Below are 21,233 nucleotides of genomic sequence, written 5' to 3'. Positions count from 1 at the left end.
CCAACAGCATTTTTTTTCTTAAAGGTGCACTCAGTAATTTTTTTCCCCATTAAAAATCTTACTCCTAAAGAAATTAATTGTAATTTGGAAACATATGTATAAAATCATGACTACTCATATGAGATGAGGATTCTAGTCATTTCAGTAACCTTATAAAAACTGTTTTATTCTACATGGCGCAGAGACGCCCTCATGGGGGCTGCCATTTTATAATCACATGACCAGCTGAATCCTACTCGCTTAATCTCAGTAACCATCCTGTTATTGGACACTTTCCCTCTCAGATTAAATTAATCATGTCTGATTGTGAATAGTTAATTTCTACAATGGCATCTGTAACTGAAAACTATTTATTTTGAATGATTTTGAATTTATGCTGTATCCACACCACTAGGTGTCACTTTAATTCCAAGATGACACAAACAAAAAGTTACTGAGTGTCACCTTTAATTTACCAACATAACAAAGTAAGTGTAAAAGTAAGTATTTAGAAATGTTTGAATTTAATTTCATTAGACAGCAAAATATAGAAGTGACATCTGCAATCAAATTGTGCAAGACCTCCTCAGGCCATTTATGTTACAATCACTTTTAACCAACTGGTCATTCCCAATTTAATTTTGAGTCGACGCATTAAGTCAGTTTACCTCAAGTTATCTAATGCATTAACATTCAGACATTTCTGAAACTTTTTGGAGCTACTGAATATTGTAAACTGTCTTCAAGTAATTTTACATTTATTGTCCATTTAACTACTAGTTATGTATCTTTATGAAACAAAGCAGGTAATAGGTCAACTACTGTATTTCATTATCTCTATCAACTTATTTCCGTTCCAATCTGATCTTATCATTGCTTTGCATTTACCTTGTTTAAACATGGCTCCACAAAGCAACAGCAGGTGCAGATTTCTCAAACTAAACTTGCTGCTCACACAAAGCTCTGCTACTTTCTTATGCTAACAGTTTGTAGTCTTCATTTTGACCTACATTTGGAATGAACTGGTTTACTGCAATGAACTTTAGGCTGATTTGCCTGTTGCTTGCATATTTTGTCATTTTGGCCCCGGCAATGTATTTTGATTTGGGAGAACAGGAGGAAAAGTGTATCATTGAGGAGATTCCAGAGGACACACTGGTGACAGGTTAGTGAAGTTGAATGCTGTAGCCAGTATCTGACCTATACAGTATAGTGCATATTTGCTATATTACATAAACTGACACATTCCTCATCATTTTTCTAAAGAAATTCAAATACTTAGCAGGAACAGAAGAAACTTTCCTGTCAATTACACATGCAATACAAACGGCAATGCAATATTACCCAACTGCTGGAAATAAACTATAATATGACATACAATATGTCATTTTAAGAACAGTTTCATAAAGCATCAAAGTATACTTTCAATTCATATGTAAAACATTTGATGTTGGCTTAGCATGCTTGTGCACTGTTGCTCTGAAAACTTTAATTTAGTCTTCATATGGACAATGAGAACATGCAGTCCAAACATCAATATGAATGTTGGAAGCAAACATCTGCATGTAACGTACTTAATCTTAGGTAAATGATGTGGCACATCTGGCCCATTCTTATCTAGATGATGGCTTTATATATAACAACTTGGCAATCACAGTTCAAAGACAAAATAACACTTTTATAGACTGAACTGATCAGAGGCACTACCGTGACAGTGGTACATACTAGTATTTATTTATCTTTGATTACCACTGCATATGCAAAATCTAGAACATTCCTACATAACATCCTTATTATAAGTTAATTTAAACCATAGAAATATGTCGATAGAATAGCAATGAGAACTAAAAGCAGTTGGCAAAGTAGGTGAAATAGTAGTTTTTCTAGTTGGTCAGAGGTGATGACACTACCCCTCATAACATTCAACACAGGTTCGGAAAAAAAGGCCTGCATAATTTAACTTTGTCAGGTCACATTGCAACATTTTAATAATTTATACTCAGTTTCTATACAGGATTTTTGGTCTGCAGCCTGAAAATTTTCACACTCAAATTTAAAAGCTCCCTGTTTACACATACAGTGGACCAATTTAATAAAAATGGTCTCATTTTACAGATAATCCCCTATATTTTAAGAAATGATTGCAATAGTTCATAAATAACATTTTATATGTTTACAATTTGATGATACACAATAAAATAAAAAAATAAATAATAATAATAATAATAATAATTATATTTTATATATATATATATATATATATATATATATATATATAATGTCTAAAGTTTAAAAGCATGACATTTCAGTTCTGTGTCCTCTATTTTCAAGCAAAAAGTCTTTCTTTTTTTTTTTTTTTTTTCCCCCACTGGATGGCAGCAAGTACTAGAAAAAAGGAATTTTTCCTCTATCACCTTCCATCACATTATACTGATCTGAAATGTAGGTGGTGCTCTAATGCATTTTAGCCCTCACTCATTGACAACAAGTCTTTTTTTGAAGTGCTGAGAGCTTCAACATTGTTTTGTTGAATATCTTGGCTTCTGAGTTGAGTTGAGCCCAATCTAGGTGTCACGGAAAGCAGAGAATCCCAGGTTTACAATGATGTGTAACATTTCATCTTCTATAGATGGGAACCTATTTTGCTGATGATTTGTTTCTCATAATTTTCGACTGGACTTCATATTTTGTTCTAAATTATTTTTGACACAACACTGGATTATTCACCCAATCAAGCTAACAAACAAGTAATTACTTTAACTCATTTTAAAGCTAACAACCAAGATTTTATATAAAGTTTGAGGCTATTTGGGGCTTACAGATCAGTGGTCAGCACAGAAAACAGACGTTTGCATTTTATGCCTTACCTAAATAAACTTTTACTTTGTGATATATATTTTTTACATAATTCAAACCGTGGTATTACGGCGACAAAATAAACTGTATAACTGTACAAAGTAAACCTTCCTGAGAATGATAGCTGTCATTTGATACATGACATGTCTATTTAAGTACTATGTGAAGGACTTTTATAGTCATTTTAAAATGTCTACAATGTAACCTCTAGGTGGGGCTAACTTGTGGCACAAATGTCCTCAAGCCTTATTTTGTTATTTTATGTAATTCAAAAGTGATGGGGTTCCCTGAAAAGTTCATATTCTAAGCTTTCAGATGACACCAAATATGCCTAACTTATGTATCCAGGGACTTCAGTGTTTTAAGTGAGAAAATGGCTTGCTATATAGCGCCTCTCTGCAGCGTTTAAGAGGTTTAATGTTACTGTTTTTTAACTACTGATGACAACATGAGGAAAGATATCAGATATGGAATTATATTTACTCATTTATCCAGCATGATAAAAACTGTCACCAAAAATAAAATTCTCTCATCATTTACTCACCCTCATGCCATCCCTGATGTGTACAAGTTTCTTTCTTCTGCAGAACACAAATGAAGGTTTTTAGAAGAATATTTCAGCTCTATTTGTCCATAGTAAGTGAATGGTGGCCAGAACTTTGAATCTCCAAAAATCACAAGTTAGCATAAAAGTAATCCATAAGACTCTGGTAATTAAATCTATATCTTCAGAGCAATATGATAGGTGTGGTTAAGAAACAGATTTTTCCTATTAATCTCCACCTTTGACTCAGCCACGACCAGTAGGTGGCGATATGTACGAAGAACATGAATCGCTTAAAAACAAAAGCAGAAGAATGTGGAAGTGATAGTGTAAGTGGAGATTTATAGTAAAAAATTTAAAAAAAATAACAAAATAAAAAAAAACTTCAATATAGATCTGTTTCTTATGCACACCTATCATATCACTTCAGAAGATATGGATTTACCCACTGGAGTCTTATGGATTACTTTTATGCTGCCTTTATGTGACTCTTAGAGATTCCAAATTCTGGCTACCATTCACTTGCATTGTATGGACCTACAAAGCTGAAATATTCTTCTAGAAATCTTTGTTTACAGCAGAAGAAAGAAAGTCATACACATCTGGGATTGCATGAGGGTGAGTACATTAATTTTTATTTTTGGGTGAACTATCCCTTTAATAGGGAATTCAACTTTATGGGTCACAGAGCACCGCCTTTAGCCAGGGTATTGTACTGCACATAGCTACATAGCTATACTGTATTAGCCCCAAAGTACTGAAAAAAATATTGTATTATGCTCTGTTGCTTTCTCCCTTCAGGTTTCTTCCTGGTAGAGTATTGGGATGAAAATAAGAAGGCCAATACCCCACACCTTGGTTTAACTGTCTCTGTGAGAGATCCAAAGCATTTGGTCTGAAGAATTAATCTCTTCCTGCACTCATGGCAAAACTGAATTTATACAATGTTTTGTTAACTTTCCCCACCAGTGACAATTTCTCTTGTATGTTTTGTTTTATGCAGGTAATCTTATTAAAACGCTTTGGGAGACATGGAAAATTCACATTTACGTCCCATGCTTCGGGTCAGCATTTCTTGTGTGTGAAATCCAACTCAACCAGGTTTTCTGTGTTTGCTGGTGACAGTTTGGTGAGTTGAGAGATTCTGCAACCCAGATATTAAGTTTACAGGAACAGTTCACCTGAATTGCAAATGTATGCACCCTAATGTGTTAAAAACCTGTATGACTTTCTTTTTGTCCCCGGAACACAAAAGGAGAAATTGCAACGATCGCATGACTTCAGAAGACTTGGAATATAGTGCTCAAGTCATATAGACTACTTTTATGTTAAAATGATGGTGGCCATTTTTTGGAGCTTGACAGCCTGAGTCACTTTTACATTCATTATACGGAAAAGAGTGGCTAGTACATTCTTCAACATTTCTTCTTTTGTTTACCATAGAAGAAAAGAAGTCATATGGATTTGCAATGACATGAGTGTGAATGGCAGAATTTTCATTTCATTTTTATTCAGTAAACTCACCCTTTAACATGCTTTAAATGTGTGATACAGGGCCTATTACTTTTCATTTTATGTCCAGAAAGTGCATTTAGATGTCCAGATGGGCGAGCACACCACTGATCCAAGTGCTGCCAAAGCAAAAGACACTATGAAAGCAATGGAGTACAACCTGCAACATCTCATTGACCAGATCCGGTACATTAGCAGGCAGCAAGACTTTCAGAGGGTAAGCAAACACAGGCAGTAGGAAGTGACTGACATGACAACAAAATGTTACCATATTAATTGCTGGCCAAAACTGGAATGAGAACCAGACCAATTGTCATCTGTCCCTGTTTTCCAATGTGTACTCACTCTCGAGTGATTATGTGTAATTTGTATCTGTTTATTTTACTGTAACCAGGAACGCGAGGAGACATTTCGCCAAATGAGCGAGGAAACAAATGGAAACTTTTTGTGGTGGTCCATTATTCAGACATCAATACTGCTCTCTGTTGGATTCTGGCAAATGAAAAGCCTCAAAGATTTTCTCATCGAAAAGAAGTTGGTTTAGATTTATGATATTAAGCTTGCTGTGTGCAACCTTGTTTGAAACATTTGGGAAAATGGATATGTGTAAATGAACTCTCACTTAATGGGTGACTATCATTTCACTCTGTTTCATAACTAGACTAGTTTCAATAAATTCATGTTAAATACTTAATATTTAAATAACCCCTTGTTGTGTTTTTAGTTACACTGCTTTCAACCAAAAAAAAAAAAAAAAAAAAAAAAGACTCACTAATTTAATTTCTCTTACAATCAATTCTCTATCATAGTCACTACAAACAACAAAGACTTTTAATTAATTAATTTTTAATTAATTTAATTTCCCTTTGGTAAAAAAGGGGGTAAACTGTATGGTAATCATAGTTCCTGCAAAAAATACAGCAGTACAATTATTGTCACTACATAGCAAATCAAAATAAGAAATTAAACAAAATAACAGACATACTGAAAGCTTCTTACATCCTTTATTTCTAGGGTTATTTTTTACAGTAGTATTCCTATAACCATAGTTATAGACTTATTGTCACGGATCCTTCTGACCCACCTACCAATTTCATTCAACCCTCTCACTCTCCTGAGTACTGATCACCCACACCTGCCTCCAATCATTGCATCAATCACCCCTCTATATAAACCTCACTCCCCTTCCATTCTGTGTCTGGTCTCAACTTTGTGTACAAACTCACTTACCTGTATCTCCAGCGTTAAATACCATCACGATTCCTCTCCAGTGTCCATCTCCTCAACGCAAGCTTCGTTGTTGCACACCCTCCGCCTCAAGGAAAGTCACCATCTCTATCAGCATTAGTCTTCATCACGTAAACTAAAACCACTGCAACCCAGTACTGTCACGTCATCACTTACCTGCTGTCTTTGTTGCGTGTCATAAATACCTGCTTGGGTTCAAACATCATCCTCGAGTCTGAGTATACGTTACACTTATAACTATATAATCTATATTTAACTTTAATACGTATAATTATGTTTGCATACAGTTATACAACTATAGTTTTGGCGGTAACCATAATTACATTTTTATACAAATCTAATGCGTTTATTTTATATATTTAAATATGCATTAGCACAAAAAAAAAAATTCTTTGTACGTGTGTGAGGGTTGGCATTCACTAAAGTACAAGGGTTTCAGTACAGCGATGCACAGGGGGCGTATCTGTGGGTGTGGCCTTTCAGGTCAGCACACATGCGCATTATAGTGCCTTCTTTCCGCGGGCTTTTCATATCAGCGACAGCAAACTGGTGGAACAGCCATGGATAATCAAGGACAAAACAGGGATATCGGTTAAAAAAAAAAAAATTTGTCTTATGATACAGAGGCAGACGATTTTGTAAAAATGCGGTAGCATTTTAACGTAAGGAACGAGTAATGATAAATCATCTGTTTTACCGTTTGTGATATGTGCATATGAATGCATCAGCTAAATGTATTATGTAAGTTTATGTCCCCACTGAATTACAAGTACATCAAATACCTGAGTTTACAGGGGTTTCGAGCGATATACCTGTTCTAAGAGAATTTCAACTGAAATTTGCAGTTAAACATTCGTTCTTACTAACTTGTTTCCACTGCTATTCTAAGAAACAAACTGACAACTAGGTGTTCATACTCAACTTTTTTTTTTAAAAAAAAAAAAAAAAAATCAAATGTTGACAGCAGGCAGAACAAGACAAGACTTCAGTTTTTGGATGTCTCAGGACATCATCAATACAGGATCTTCTGATGTACTATCTCCCACACCATCACCTTTCGTATGACTGGAATGTCACTACATAGGAGGGAACAATCATGTACAGACAAATTTTGATGGCTTTTTGACAAAGAAGCTTTTGACAGTTTAGCAGTGAGACAGGGATACAGTTGCTAAGGTTTTCCATCTTGTTACTATACTTAGTGTTAATCTTAAGTTTAGAGTGAGTTAGATACCAGGGTGTTAGTGGATAGATATGGTTACTGATAAAGTGAGATAAATAGACCAATGTAGGCAGACAGACCGATAGATAGATGGATACTCTCAATCTCCATCTCAACAGCAAAAATAAGTGTGTTAAAAAGCAGGTTTGCGAGAAATAAAAATATTGTAGCTTGGTCATGTACCTGTCTGAAAATAATTGGCTTTCCTTGAGAAATGAAGTCTGCGTATTTACAGGCAAAAACACCTCATTTTCATTTGTCTGTTTGGGAATTGCCTAGAGACACAATTACAAGTATAACACTTAGAATAAAAGGACAGTTTGAAGAATATTTGTATAATTTATTACATGGTGGTATGCATACATTGGTTCTCATTCGGCCGATGGTCCATCTGGAAGCCTTCCAAGATGCAGCCTTTTTTTTTTGTAGTCCTCCATGAGGTATTTCCTGTTAATTAATCGCGCATGAGACACATGCCTTCAAAGCAGTTTGATGTTCAAACCAAACTTGTAGCAATCATTTGGACATAACTCCAACAATATGTGGCAGATATCACCATGTCTCTGACCCATGGAGTCATAACACTGGATTGTCTGGGATATGAAATCAATTACCTGGTGATAAGAAATGGAGGTAAAAGTTTAAAGACATAAGCAAAAGAGTAGAAATATAGTGTTTTACACTTTAATCATACAGTATAGATATGGAAACAATGTGTTACAAAGGCATTGTTCTTAATAAATTACTTACAGCCAAAGCCCAGTGCTAGCCAAGGTGCAAAGGAACAAGAACCAGATCATAGAGGAAGAGATCTGTTTTTGTCCATTTCTTCACTGCTGCATGGCCTGCAAAATGTCTGTCACCACTCTGATGCTTTGGGAAGAAAGTGTGCTTAAACAGTAGACCTTAAGGCCTTCCTGCTGATCATCACTCCTCTTCATCAGCAGGGACAAATAGAAGTTGATTACCTTGAGAACATAAGAGTAAAAATATTCATGACTAGGGATACATAAATTCAGCAAAAACAGAAACGTCCCTTTTTCAGGACACTGTATTTTAAAGATAATTTAGTAAAAATCCAAATAATTTTACAGATCTTTATTGTAAAGGGTTTAAACAATATTTTCTATGCTTGTTCAATGAACCATAAACAATTAATGAACATGCACCTGTGGAACGGTTGTTAAGACAATTAAGGTCACAGTTATAAAAACATAGGACCATAAAGAGACCTTTCTGCTGACTCTGAAAAACACCAAAAGAAAGATGCCCAGGGTCCCTGCTCATCTGCGTGAATGTGCCTTAGGCATGCTGCATGGAGGCATGAGTACTGCAGATGTGGACAGGGCAATAAATTGCAATGTCCAAACTGTGAAATGCCTAAGACAGCGCTGCAGTGAGACAGGAAGGACAGCTTATCATCCTCGCAGTGGCAGACCACGTGTAATAACACCTGCACAGGATCGGTGCATCTGAATATCACACCTGCGGGACCGGTACAGGATGGCAACGACAACTGCCCAAGTTACACCAGGAACACACAATCCCTCCATCAGTGCTCAGACCGTCCGTAGTAGGCTGAGAGAGGCTGGACTGAGGGCTTGTAGGCCTGTTGTAAGGCAGGTCCTTACCAGACATCACCGGCAACAACGTCGCCTATGGGCACAAACCCACCTTCGCTGGACCAGACAGGACTGACAAAAAGTGCTCTTCACTGACGAGTCACAGTTTTCTCTCACCAGGGGTGATGGTCGGACTCGCGTTTATCGTCAAAGGAATGAGTGTTACACCAAGGCCTGTACTCTGGAGTGGGATCGATTTGGAGGTGGAGGGTCTGTCATGGTCTGGGGCGGTGTGTCACAGCATCATTGGACTGAGCTTGTTGTCATTGCTGGCAATCTCAATGCTGTGCATTACAGGGAGGACATCCTCCCTCATGTGGTACCCTTCCTGCAGGCTCATCCTGATATGACCCTCCAGCATGACAATGCCACCAGCCATACTGCTCGTTCTGTGCATGATTTCCTGCAAGACAGGAATGTCAGTGTTCTTCCATGGCCAGTGAAGAGCCTGGATCTCAATCCCATTGAGCACATCTGGGACCTGTTGAATCGGAGGGTGAGGGCTAGGGCCATTCCCCCCAGAAATGTCTGGGAACTTGCAAGTGCCATGGTGGAAGAGTGGGGTAACATCTCACAGCAAGAACTGGCAAATCTGATGCAGTCCATGAGGAGGAGATGCACTGCAGTACTTAATGCAGCTGGTGGCTACACCATATACTGACTGTTACTTTTGATTTTGACCACCCCTTTGTTCAGGGACACATTATTCCATTTCTGTTAGTCAAATGTCTGTGAAACTTGTTCAGTTTATGTCTTAATTGTTGAATCTTATTTTGTTTGTTTTGTACATACAAATATTTACACATGTTAAATGTACTGAAAATAAAAGCAGTTGAAAGTGAGTACGTTTCTTTTTTCCTGAGTTTATATCCATGACCGCCAACATTAGAGCTTTTTAAAATGATCAGATTAAGCAGACCAATGCCAATATTTAAATAAATCAGGGATTATTTTATCTAATTCAACTGTTCACAGTACATCAACAACTACTGTACATTGTTTTGATGTCTGTGGGCTTTTAATGCAAACAAGCAAAACTGTAGATTTATAACAAAGATTATTGTCTACAGTATTATTTATCCTAATTTTGTCTCTATTTATTGCACCTTCAAAAGCAAGGCAAATTAGCTAAAAAGTGAATAATACCCATTTACAACTGATTTTTACTTCTATAAAGTTACTTTTCTGAAGAAAAAAAAGATATTTAAACTGAATTTTTTTTTTTTTTATCAGGCCCTAATTTTATCCATCAGGAATTGAATAGATCATGAAAATTGTTGTACCTAACTGGGATGGTAGTTGGTCAGAGGGGAGGGGTTGAAAAAGCAAGTGCAATTTGTGATACATCATATAAATGTCTGAGCTCTTTGCGTAGACTCCGATGATCAGCTGCTACACCAGTTAACTGTGGCTTACTGTTGTGTGTCTGCTTCCTTGGGCAAGGCAGAGGACTAACACAAAATTCAGTAGAGAAGTCTTCTTGCAAAGAAATGCTTGCATGGTAAGAACGTTGTTTTGAAGAGGACACATTCACAAGATTCTACTCTGTACCATGCAGAGGTTGTCTCACTCTTTACCTTAAAAGATTCCTTTCTCACTCTTTACCTTAAAAGATTCCTTTCCAAGTACCTCGACATGCTCTTTTGAATAGATGGAAGCTGCTTGTATACTGTTTAAGCAATGTTTGACTAAATTACTGGGTCTCTCTCTCTCAGGAACGTTGGAACATCTGGATTGTATGTCTTGCATTCACTACTGTAGATGAAGTTGAGTCTACTGTAGGATTGCAACTGTTCTGGGATGAACTTGCATATCATAGTTTCAAGCAGAGATGAAAGACTTTCTGTTTTAGAAAATTTGAGGTAGAAGCTCTTCAATAATTTGAGTGCCTCAATTCCATTGTTGGTGGTAACTGCCACAGAGAATCCTTGTAGCACACAGGCCCTACAACACCGCTGAAAAACAAAAGAACATATTACTTTGATGAAGGTAGTTGATGCAGAAAGAATGGAACATTACACCCTGTCTACACAGGATGCATAAAAGCAAACATCCTAAACCAGTCCATTTGTCTTGCTGGCAGAAATAGTGCCAGCAGACATAGTGCAAAATAGATCGGGGCATCTATTTACTGTCGCCTCGGCACAAATAACATATCAAGTGTAGACTGGATCAGTGACGATAATGACTTGCTTTTGTTGTGTCCGTGTTGACAGGGAACTAAATGCTGACCTGTACTTTTATACCAATCTAAATGTACTGTACGACAATTGAACATGTGGAACACAGAACATGTCCAGTGCAGTACCTCACCTCCCGAATACATAGCCACCTTGTATCAACATAATGCCTGACTTCAAATGACTCGTAAACATTTCTCTCCTTCAGTCTGTCAACCTCCCTATCACAAGATGATTCACTTGGGGCACTAGCTATCTCACGAAGGTGTCCAAGAAGTTCATTTTGTTCAGAGTGGGACAACTTGTTCTTGGCTGCCAGAAAGAGAGTGTATGGGATATTAAACACTATAAGAATAGGGATTACCTAGATGATTCAGACTACCAATTTACAGTACAAATGAAAAGTAAATATAAATGAAACAACTAAACACTACCCACTTAGAAAAATATGTAGTAGTTTAGTGAAAGTACTTCTGAATGTTGAAGATTTTTTGTAAAACTGTAATGTAATTTTAAGGCTGTATTGGTTTACTTCTGATGAAAAGTAAAAAAAAAAATCAACGCAAAACATACATTATCACACATATCCAGGATTAAAATGAAAAACAGAGTAAGATGATAATCTGGTATCAAATAAAACGGGGAAAAAAAAATTCACTTCAACTGGACCGTACCTTGTCTTGTCCATCGTATCTAAGCTTGCTCACGATGGAATGAGCATAAATACTAATACGCATTTGGAAATGTATGGTCCAGAGCTTGGTATTCCTGTTGTGAATAATCAAGCATGAAGTACTTCAGCTCCCAATGCAGATTCCATACGTAATTTAGTGAGGACAGGCATATCGCTCGAAACCCCTGTAAACACAGACAGGTATTTGATGCACATGTAATTCAGTGGGGACAGGTATATCTCTCGAAACCCCTGTAAATACATACAGGTATTTGATGTACATGTAATTCAGTGGAGACAGGCATATCGCTCGAAACCCCTGTAAACACAGACAGGTATTTGATGCACATGTAATTCAGTGGGGACAGGTATATAGCTCGAAACCCCTGTAAACACAGACAGGTATTTGATGCACATGTAATTCAGTGGGGACAGGTATATAGCTCGAAACCCCTGTAAACACAGACAAGTATTTCATGTACATGTAATTCAGTGGGGGACAGGTGTATCGCTCAACCCCTGTAAACACAGACAAGTATTTGATGTACTTGTAATTCAGTGGGGACAGGTATATTGCTCGAAACCCGTTAAACATAGACAGGTATTTGATGCACATGTAATTCAGTGAGGACAGGTATATTGCTCGAAACCACTGTAAACACAGACAGGTATTTGATGTACATGTAATTCAGTGAGGACAGGTATATCGCTCGAAACCCCTGTAAAGCAGACAGGTATTTTATGCACATGTAATTCAGTGGGGACAGGTATATCGCTCGAAACCCCTGTAAACACAGACAGGTATTTTATGTACATGTAATTCAGTGGGGACAGGTATATCGCTCAACCCCTGTAAACACAGACAAGTATTTGATGTACTTGTAATTCAGTGGGGACAGGTATATTGCTCGAAACCCGTTAAACACAGACAGGTATTTGATGCACATGTAATTCAGTGGGGACAGGTATATTGCTCGAAACCACTGTAAACACAGACAGGTATTTGATGTACATGTAATTCAGTGAGGACAGGTATATCGCTCGAAACCCCTGTAAACACAGACAGGTATTTGATGCACATGTAATTCAGTGAGGACCGGTATATCGCTCGAAACCCCTGTAAACACAGACAGGTATTTGATGCACATGTAATTCAGTGAGGACCGGTATATCGCTCGAAACCCCTGTAAACACAGACAGGTATTTCATGTACTTGTAATTCAGTGGGGACAGGTATATTGCTCGAAACCCCTGTAACCGCGGATCTTTAAATATTCCAAGAATTCAGATGGTTTAAATGGCGCGAGTGTGTTATATTGAATTAATCTACTTTTACAAACTGACACTCAATTTCAACATCTGTTTCTATTAGCAGCAAAAAAGAAAACCGTTCAACCGTTAGTGATGTGGGTTATCCTCATACACTTTTAGTGCGCATGATCGGTGACCTATGCAAATACCGTCACATTTTTACGCTTTGCTGAAACCCCTGGAAATAAGTGACTGCCTGTGAGGGTTGCGCGATTTCGTCAAGGTGACGTCATTGTTAAGGTGAACGTTAATCAGTTACAAATTCCGTGAATTATTTTGTTTAGCTAACTACCGAGTATACAATTCACTGTACAGACTACCGATATCAGCCTACACAGGCATTTAAAAGTGGATGCGGTATGTGTTTTTATGTTTCACTCATCGTGAACTTTTCTCCTCAGGGTAATTTAATCCTCGTTTCTATAATTAGCTTAAACTCTCTGAATGCGCCTTTTTTTCAAGCTAGCTAACGTCATCTGTGTTTTTACATCTGAGGACGATTATTAATAATTTTAATATGTGTATGTATTTTCAATTATCAATCCATGACATGGAATAACCGTTTGTAGAAACAGGCTGTTTACCAAAACTTAGTGAACTGCCGACATTGACAACATTTTTGAGCATCATAGGCGAGTATTGCAGTTGTGCACAGTTTTTTTTGGGGGGGGGCAAGATAGTTGAGCGATTTTGGGCATAGTTGGCACGTGAAGCATTTTTGGGCATGATAGCATCGTCGGTCCACAGCAAATTAAAAACGTTATAAGCGCGCACAGCATTTCTGGGTATTGAGCTCCATATGCCTATTCAAAAATGTTAATCATGATCGGTAAGTCCAGCCGTTTTGGCCATCATAGGCAGGTGCAACAATATTGGGCATCGTCATACGCATGCATGTGCAGCATTTTTTTGGATATAAATGTGTAGTGCCTATAATGTCCAGAAATATGGTCTAGGTTGGCAGCTCATTAGTTTTTAAAACACAGCCACAGTCATGTTGTTGTATTCAAACACAGAATAATGTCACACTGGATCTGCTGTAACTCCTGCTTCATGTCACCTGAATCTGACCGTCAGCTTGCGGTCACAAACTGTGGTCATGTCATCTGTAATGTTTGCTTTCAGAGAGGTATTACACTTCATTTACTAAATACAGCACTGGGTCACATTTAAAAGAATAGTTCACCCAAAAGTTAAAATGATCTAATCATTTACTCACCCTCATGTCACCCAAGATGTGTATGCCTTCCTTTCTTCCACAGAACACAAAGATTTTTAGAAGAATATCTTAAGTGTTTAAATGTATGTTTTCAGAAGTGATATGAAAACATGGTTTAAACAATGGAGTGAGTCATATGGATTACTTTTATACTGCCTTTATGTGCTTTTTGAGCTGCAAAGTTCTGGTCACCATTTACTTGCTCTGTGTGGACCTGCAAAAATCATTATTTGTGTTCTGCAGAAGAAAGTAAATCATACACGTCTGGGATGACATGAGGGTGAGTTAATGAGAGAATTTTCATTTTTGGGTGAACTATCCCTTTAAGGGAATATTACCCTTTTTTTACTTTTATGTTTCTTTTACATACAAGTGGCTTAGCATTTATAACACTGGAAATGAATTACAATAATTCATATTGTAATAATCAACCAATTTGCATTGAATTACAGTAAGAAATGGGCAAGACATCAATGGATATATGATTGAAAGTTCATGAATTAAAAGTGAACATATACATCCCTCTGCTGGACATAATAAAGTACTACAGAGTTTATGTAGGCTTATGTTTTTTCCCCCACAGGAAAGCAAGGAGTGTGTCTCATTTGCCAAGCAAAGTGTCAGATCTGCCCACTATCTGATAAAGTAAGATACATGAGATTTGTTCATTACAGAGATTTCTCAATGCCTGTATTTAACTAATAATTATTAATCACACAAATCATGTTTAAAGGCACTAATCTTTGAGTTGTATCTTCACAGAGCAGCTTAGAGGTTCAGGCACTTTTCTCAGATATCAACACAGTTGCAGTCAAATACTCTTCAGAGATAATCAAGGTAACCATAACCTTAAAATGTACAAATCGAAACGAAGAATTCAGTTACAGGTGTGCAAATCAAACTGTCAAATATAGACATATTTGTCCTTCTGTGTAGGTCTCACAATTCCAGGCAAGACACCTGAAAAGATTAATGGCCCACAATCAGCAGAAGGTGAGAATCAGAATTGCTTTAAAAGAAGATTTAGATTAGGAGGCTAATACAACTTACTATAATATGATCTCGATATTATGCATTTGTCAGGTGCTTCTTAATGAACATGCACTTGGTTACTCTGTATCCTGAAACAAACTTATTTATGTCACAAACTCTGTAACCACAGATGGAGAGAATGAAGGAGGCTGGACTGAAAATGCAGCAAGAGATGCAGAAGATGTCCAAGTAAAGATGAATAGTGGCTCATTACTGTATTGCATTCAAATGTTTTGCATTTAGGCTTATTTATTTGTTTTTGTTTTATGCAGAAAAATTGCAGAACAGAATGCCTACATATCAAAGTTAGAGATGACTCTTCAACAACAAAGGTATTTCTGCATAAAGCTTTAAATAGATTGTTGTGCAGAAGCATATTCAGTATAGTGACCCTGCAAAGTGTTTGGACATTTACACCACGCTTAAAAAATAAATAAATGCTATTGCATTAGACTACAAAATGTCATACAAAGTGGCATTCGATCATAGTAAAAGAACACTTTTCAAGCAAAACATTTTACCAAAAAAGTTTTAAAACAACAGAAAAAAACTGTTTGAAATATTAAAGTATTTGTATATTTTCTGGTTGTCATGTTTAGTGGAACATGTCTATAGTTAATGTGTCGAACTACAACTGTGGTTAGGACACCTGTTTGAATTTGAGGGGTACTGAATTCATACATGCACAAAAATCACTTAGATTTTTTAAATTCAATTGATTTAAACGTTTTTCTTTTTTTTGTTAAAAAAATGGCTTGGAAAAGTGAAAATAAATTATCATAATTTGTTTGAAGAAGCCACTTGGTTTGAATTTTTATTTTTGTTTTTTGTTATATAATGCAATTAAAATCATACATTTTTAAATGTAGCTTCAGTATCCAAATACTTTTTGGTGCCGTTGTATAAGATTTATGAATAGAAGAGCTGTAAAAGAGTAGATTACTGTAAACGGGCACTCTTTAAATTTTTTTCCAGTTCTCGACTGACACCACAGTCTAACCGAGATTTCCATTCAGCAAATCACTTGAGACCAGGTACATTTTAGCTGACTACATCCGTACAACAATAGAAATATGGTCTAATTGTCATTTCATTTTTTTAATCGTCTCTTTATAGATTTGTAGGATATGGAATTTAGAGGTCTTGCTGTAAATTTATGCATTGACTTTTCAAGTTTGAGTTTATAGCCTCACAGATGACCTGACAATACTTATTGTGCAAATTGTTTTACAATGGGCTCTATTTTCATGAGCACGCTAGGTGCCGCTCAACGACCGTGTGCTGCTACTTTCATTCAATTTTTGTGAGAGCGCTAATTCTAAGCACAATTTTCGTCCAAAGTGGGCGTGGGTGGGAGTGTTTGCGCTATCTGTGGGTGTATGCACGCAAACTATGGGTGTATCATAAGTTAATGAAGTGGCGCAAAGCGCAATTTGCTATTTTCCTGAGAAAGGTCATTGCGCTGAGAGGTTTGAGAGGCACGTCTAATCTCGGCACAAAGTCTAAAATCAGTTCCTGCATTTGCAGTGTGAAGATTCCACCAGCAGATAATATTAAAAAGCTATCATTCATTTTTAAAACCATGATTTGTGTGTCAGCAGATCAATAATAGTAATAATTTTATTTTGTATTGCGCCTTTCCAAATCTCAGGGACGCTGTACAGAAATTATACTTAACACTGTCAAGACAGGCCGAAAGAGAACATACACTGCGGTTTGGAGGCAGGAGGTAACACAAACTTCCTTTGTTGTATTTCACTGCTAAACATCATAAATCTGGAACAATAGCAGAAAAAACAGGAGAGAGTTCACAGCAAGGATGTAGTTATTGCGCAAAACAATGACAAACAAGAAACAAATGGTTCGTATTTTTTTTCTTCTAATGCATTACATTACATCAGCCCAAATTCTTATGTATAGGCTGTCTTCATTTATATCGACGTTTCTTGACAGGGAATGGACTGTATAATAGGACACAGATGGTGCAATAACTGGAGAAGAACCTCCTAATTAAATTGCACTTGACCCAGCCCATTAGCACTTTGCGCATGCAATTTCACCTTCCCACTTGCACCTAGACTTAGTGCATGCTTGCACAAAAAAATATCAAAACTTAAGGACCATGCCCACTGACTTTGCGTGTATGATGGATCACACAGAGCTGCACTAAAAATGAAAGTTCTCATCATTTACTCGGCCTTATGCCATCCCAGATGTGTATGACTTTCTTTCTTCTGCAGAACACAAACAAGATTTTTAGAAAAACATCTCAACATTTTTGCTCCATACAATACAAGTACGTGCCAAAATTCTGAAGCTCCAAAAATCACATAAATCAGCATAAAAGTAATCCATAAGACCCCAGTGGTTAAATCAATATCTTCAGATGTGATATGACTGGTGCAAAAAGGACTTAAATATTGATTGGTTTCTCACCCACACCTATTATATCACTTCTGAAAATTAGGATTAAAACACTGGAGTCGTATGGATTACTTTTATAACCCCATTCACTTGCATTGTGTGGATCTACAGTGCTGAAATTTTCTTCTAAAAATCATAATTTGTGTTCTGCAGAAAAAAGAAAGTCATACACATCTGGGAAGGCATGAGGGTGAGTAAATGATGAGAGAATTTTCATTTTTGGGTGAACTATCCCTTTAAGGCATAGCGCTCTTAAAACAGGGCCCAATATTGTTGTTGACTATTTTAGTTCTTTTGCATTGGCAGCTGAAATAGAGGAGTCTTTGTGAGTTTATATTGCATTTCAAATGCTATTTTTTGTGTTTACCTCAGTGCCCTCAGTGACAAAAATTCTGTATTCTTCTCCACTTTCAATGTCACCAAAGATATCCACGACTAGCTTGTGAGTATAATCAATTCTTATCATTCCACAGAAAGGTTAAAATAAGTTATGATTATAGAAAACTGAAGTCCAAATTGAGAGACCAGAGATTGTTTTAGGGATTTTAATCCAGAATGACTTGCAAAAAGCACTTTAGATTTACAACTGAAAAATGAATATTTTTAACTACACAGAGCTAAACTGACATGACAGAGAAGTTTGTTCCTAACTCCAAATGCAATCCAGCCATCTGTTATATAGTTACTTTGAAAAAACGTCTCTGTTGGTTTGGATTGTAATTTGTTTGGCTGTTCTTTTTAGAGATGTAGGCATAGAAGTTGACACCAGAGGGCTCTCTCAAAAGGTACACTTTGTACATTTTCTGTATATTTTTCCATGTGTGATCGATGAATGGGACCTAATTGAGCTTATGTGTTGTATAAGCTACTCTGCCCTGCCTTTACTGAACTAAACCTCTCTTTCTCCATCTAGCAAGATTTATTGAGTAGAATTAGTCTCATAAGCCCACCACAGAATGGCTGCATAGGTTTGTCAACACTATATATATACTAAAGGATACATTTGTTGTATTAAATTTTATTTTTTATTTTAGATTCCTCTTTAAAAATGGTTGGTACTAGAGCTCAAAATACACACTCATTTCACAACATCAAAGATCCATTCATGCAATCTAGTTTGTTCTGCAGTGAATGGTTTCCTCCATTTAGGTACTGTTCCTCACAGAGCATCAAGTCAGAGCGCTATGGGTAGCCATTCAATGCCGTTCAGTGCCACTGTCAGGTATTTCTTACCCTAAAGAATGACTCTACTGTCTTGTATCTTGGAAAACCATTCTATCTTAGTATGGACGCCTGGAGTAACACGAGAAGTATCTCTTGCAGTAGGAAATTCTCCACTGGTATACGGGACCCTGTGATGAGTCCATCCCATAACGTGGCCTACCGCAGGGAATCGCCATGGGAAACACCCGTGTTCAAAATGCCCTCGGCCTACAAATACCCCTCTGTGTCCTCCCTGGGACCCCCGACATGACATAACATCCAGTCCAAAAGCAATACAGCTTATCACACTCAAAACACCATTTTCTGTCTCGAAGCTGTGCTGTTCTCGTCTGGCTTTGCGATGATGCACAGCAGGAGATATTAGAGTAAAAGACATTAGGCTAATTACTACATCATCTACATGAGCACGAATAGACGTGCTAACCTGTAATAGATTCTCTTTTGATATAGTACAATGCATTAAATCTGCCTCCCTGTGGAAAGCAATGGACATCTGTTTTCTTGTTTTCATAAATGTTTCTATGTACATGATTTGTTTGTGAGTGTGAAATTTAATATGCCATTTTGCGCATGACTCACATTGTGTCAGCAGCGTGTGCTGTTAATCAAATACAATGTTCTCTTCAGCATGTTTTTTTTTCCTGTAACATGCTAATGCTATTTCACCGAGGTGTTCAAACTATTTTCATATTGATTAAAATAGTTATTTTGATCATGTGCTTTTGAGTTTGTTTGGGTTTTCTTATGGTAAGATGGAAAAAAAAAAAAGAATCTTGATTATTATCTTGGTATCTCATCAAAGTCGTAAGGCTCATTTAATCAATTCTTGCATTCAAACAAATCAGATTCAGTGTTTTCTTCAGAAAAGTGTATTTTTCATTGAAATAGACTAAATGAGCAAAATAGATTTTTTACATTTTCTCAAGAAAATTATGGTCTATGGGATTTTTATTTCAGTTTTTAGCCCATAAAATAGTGAAAATAGTAAGTCTGATCATTTAGAAAAGTAATGGCAAACCTTTCCTCAGCAGCCGTATGATTTCAGGTATAGACGGTGCTGAACAAGTTCCACTCAGCAGTTTAGTACTTACGCCATGTCCACATTAATCTGTAATCACAAATCTGTTTTCGTTGGAAAACGTAGGTTTTAGTGTACTAACGTCATCGTTTTCCAAAGTATGCGATAATGGAGAGCGTTTCCAAAATTTTCTCTGTTTTCGGTGGAGGGAAATGCTGTTCCACGTGTATGACAGGCCTAAAGGTAGCAAAATCAATGCTTTTTTTTTTTTTTGGTGGACGAAAATGCAATTCTAGTGTGTTCTGTATGAGAGATGTAAATGTTGCGGAATAAATGCATTTTCGAGCAAAAATTTATTAGTGTGGACGTGGCCTCAGTTTTCTAATGTCAGCATTTTCCAAAGTATGCGGTATTGGAAAGTGTTTCCTAAAACGCTGTTCTAGTGTGGATTAGAGGCCAAAACATAGTGAAATTTATGTGTTTTCAAGTGAAAACTTATTAGTATGGTTGTGACCTCTGTTCCTAATGTCAATGTTTTCCATATGCAAAATTGGAGAGCACTTCCAAAACACTCCAAATCGGTGTAGAAAAACGGCATTCTAGTGTGGATAAGAGGTGTAAACATAGCAAAATCAAGGAGAGCGCTTCTAAAACACTGTTTTTGGTGGAGGATTACGCCATTCTAGTGTGGATGAGAAGCATAAATGTAGCAAAGCCAAAAACGAAAAGGGATTAATGTGAACATTGCCTTATTTAGGGCCAAAGTTAAGATTTTTTTTAAAGCCTAAGTATGAGCTTACCTTAGCAAGCACCAGTTATTTAAAACTGCCAACAAACTACCTACCGGTTTTGTGATATTAAAAAAACTGCAGTTAACCTTTGTCAGCTTTGTATACTGTACTCTTTTCCTGTCCTGTCCCCTTGAGTCATACTGACAAATCAAAGACTAATGTTTAAGGAGCTGCACTCTTTGTAATTGTGCCATTTTTCGTAACAGCTTGTGTAACATGACAGATATGATGCTGGAACAATCTCTGCAGTCTTTTGATCACTCGAGGCCCTTAAGGTAGGAACATCTCTTCTTTCACTGTTCACTTGACGCTGTCACAACTCTTACGATTTACTGAGCGCTATGGCAAGTATTCATCTAGTGTACTGTAGGCAGCTAT

The 21,233-nt window shown here is 36.9% G+C and overlaps 2 protein-coding genes across 2 annotated transcripts; both read left to right on the top strand.

The window, feature by feature from the left end:
• Positions 1–913: 913 nt before the first annotated feature.
• LOC127417731 (transmembrane emp24 domain-containing protein 11-like) lies at positions 914–5,547 on the top strand. The gene is made up of 5 exons (XM_051657918.1): positions 914–1,144; positions 4,181–4,272; positions 4,383–4,508; positions 4,962–5,108; positions 5,286–5,547. Exons 1-5 carry the CDS (start codon positions 997–999, stop codon positions 5,433–5,435), a joined length of 663 nt encoding a protein of 220 aa, XP_051513878.1. The 5' UTR covers positions 914–996; the 3' UTR covers positions 5,436–5,547.
• Positions 5,548–13,338: 7,791 nt separating this feature from the next.
• LOC127417837 (probable E3 SUMO-protein ligase RNF212) lies at positions 13,339–19,706 on the top strand. The gene is made up of 13 exons (XM_051658078.1): positions 13,339–13,504; positions 14,164–14,276; positions 14,950–15,011; positions 15,129–15,203; positions 15,303–15,359; positions 15,529–15,587; positions 15,671–15,730; positions 16,374–16,432; positions 18,195–18,264; positions 18,565–18,680; positions 18,740–18,790; positions 18,972–19,044; positions 19,146–19,706. The coding sequence occupies exons 1-13, from the start codon at positions 13,500–13,502 to the stop codon at positions 19,294–19,296; spliced, it is 951 nt and encodes a 316-aa protein (XP_051514038.1). The 5' UTR covers positions 13,339–13,499; the 3' UTR covers positions 19,297–19,706.
• The last annotated feature ends 1,527 nt before the right edge of the window (positions 19,707–21,233 follow it).

This window comes from Myxocyprinus asiaticus, chromosome 27, assembly GCF_019703515.2.
Source record: "Myxocyprinus asiaticus isolate MX2 ecotype Aquarium Trade chromosome 27, UBuf_Myxa_2, whole genome shotgun sequence".
Classification (NCBI taxonomy): domain Eukaryota; kingdom Metazoa; phylum Chordata; class Actinopteri; order Cypriniformes; family Catostomidae; genus Myxocyprinus; species Myxocyprinus asiaticus.
Note: the sequence above shows the minus strand (reverse complement) of the source record. Positions and strands in the feature narration are given on the sequence as shown.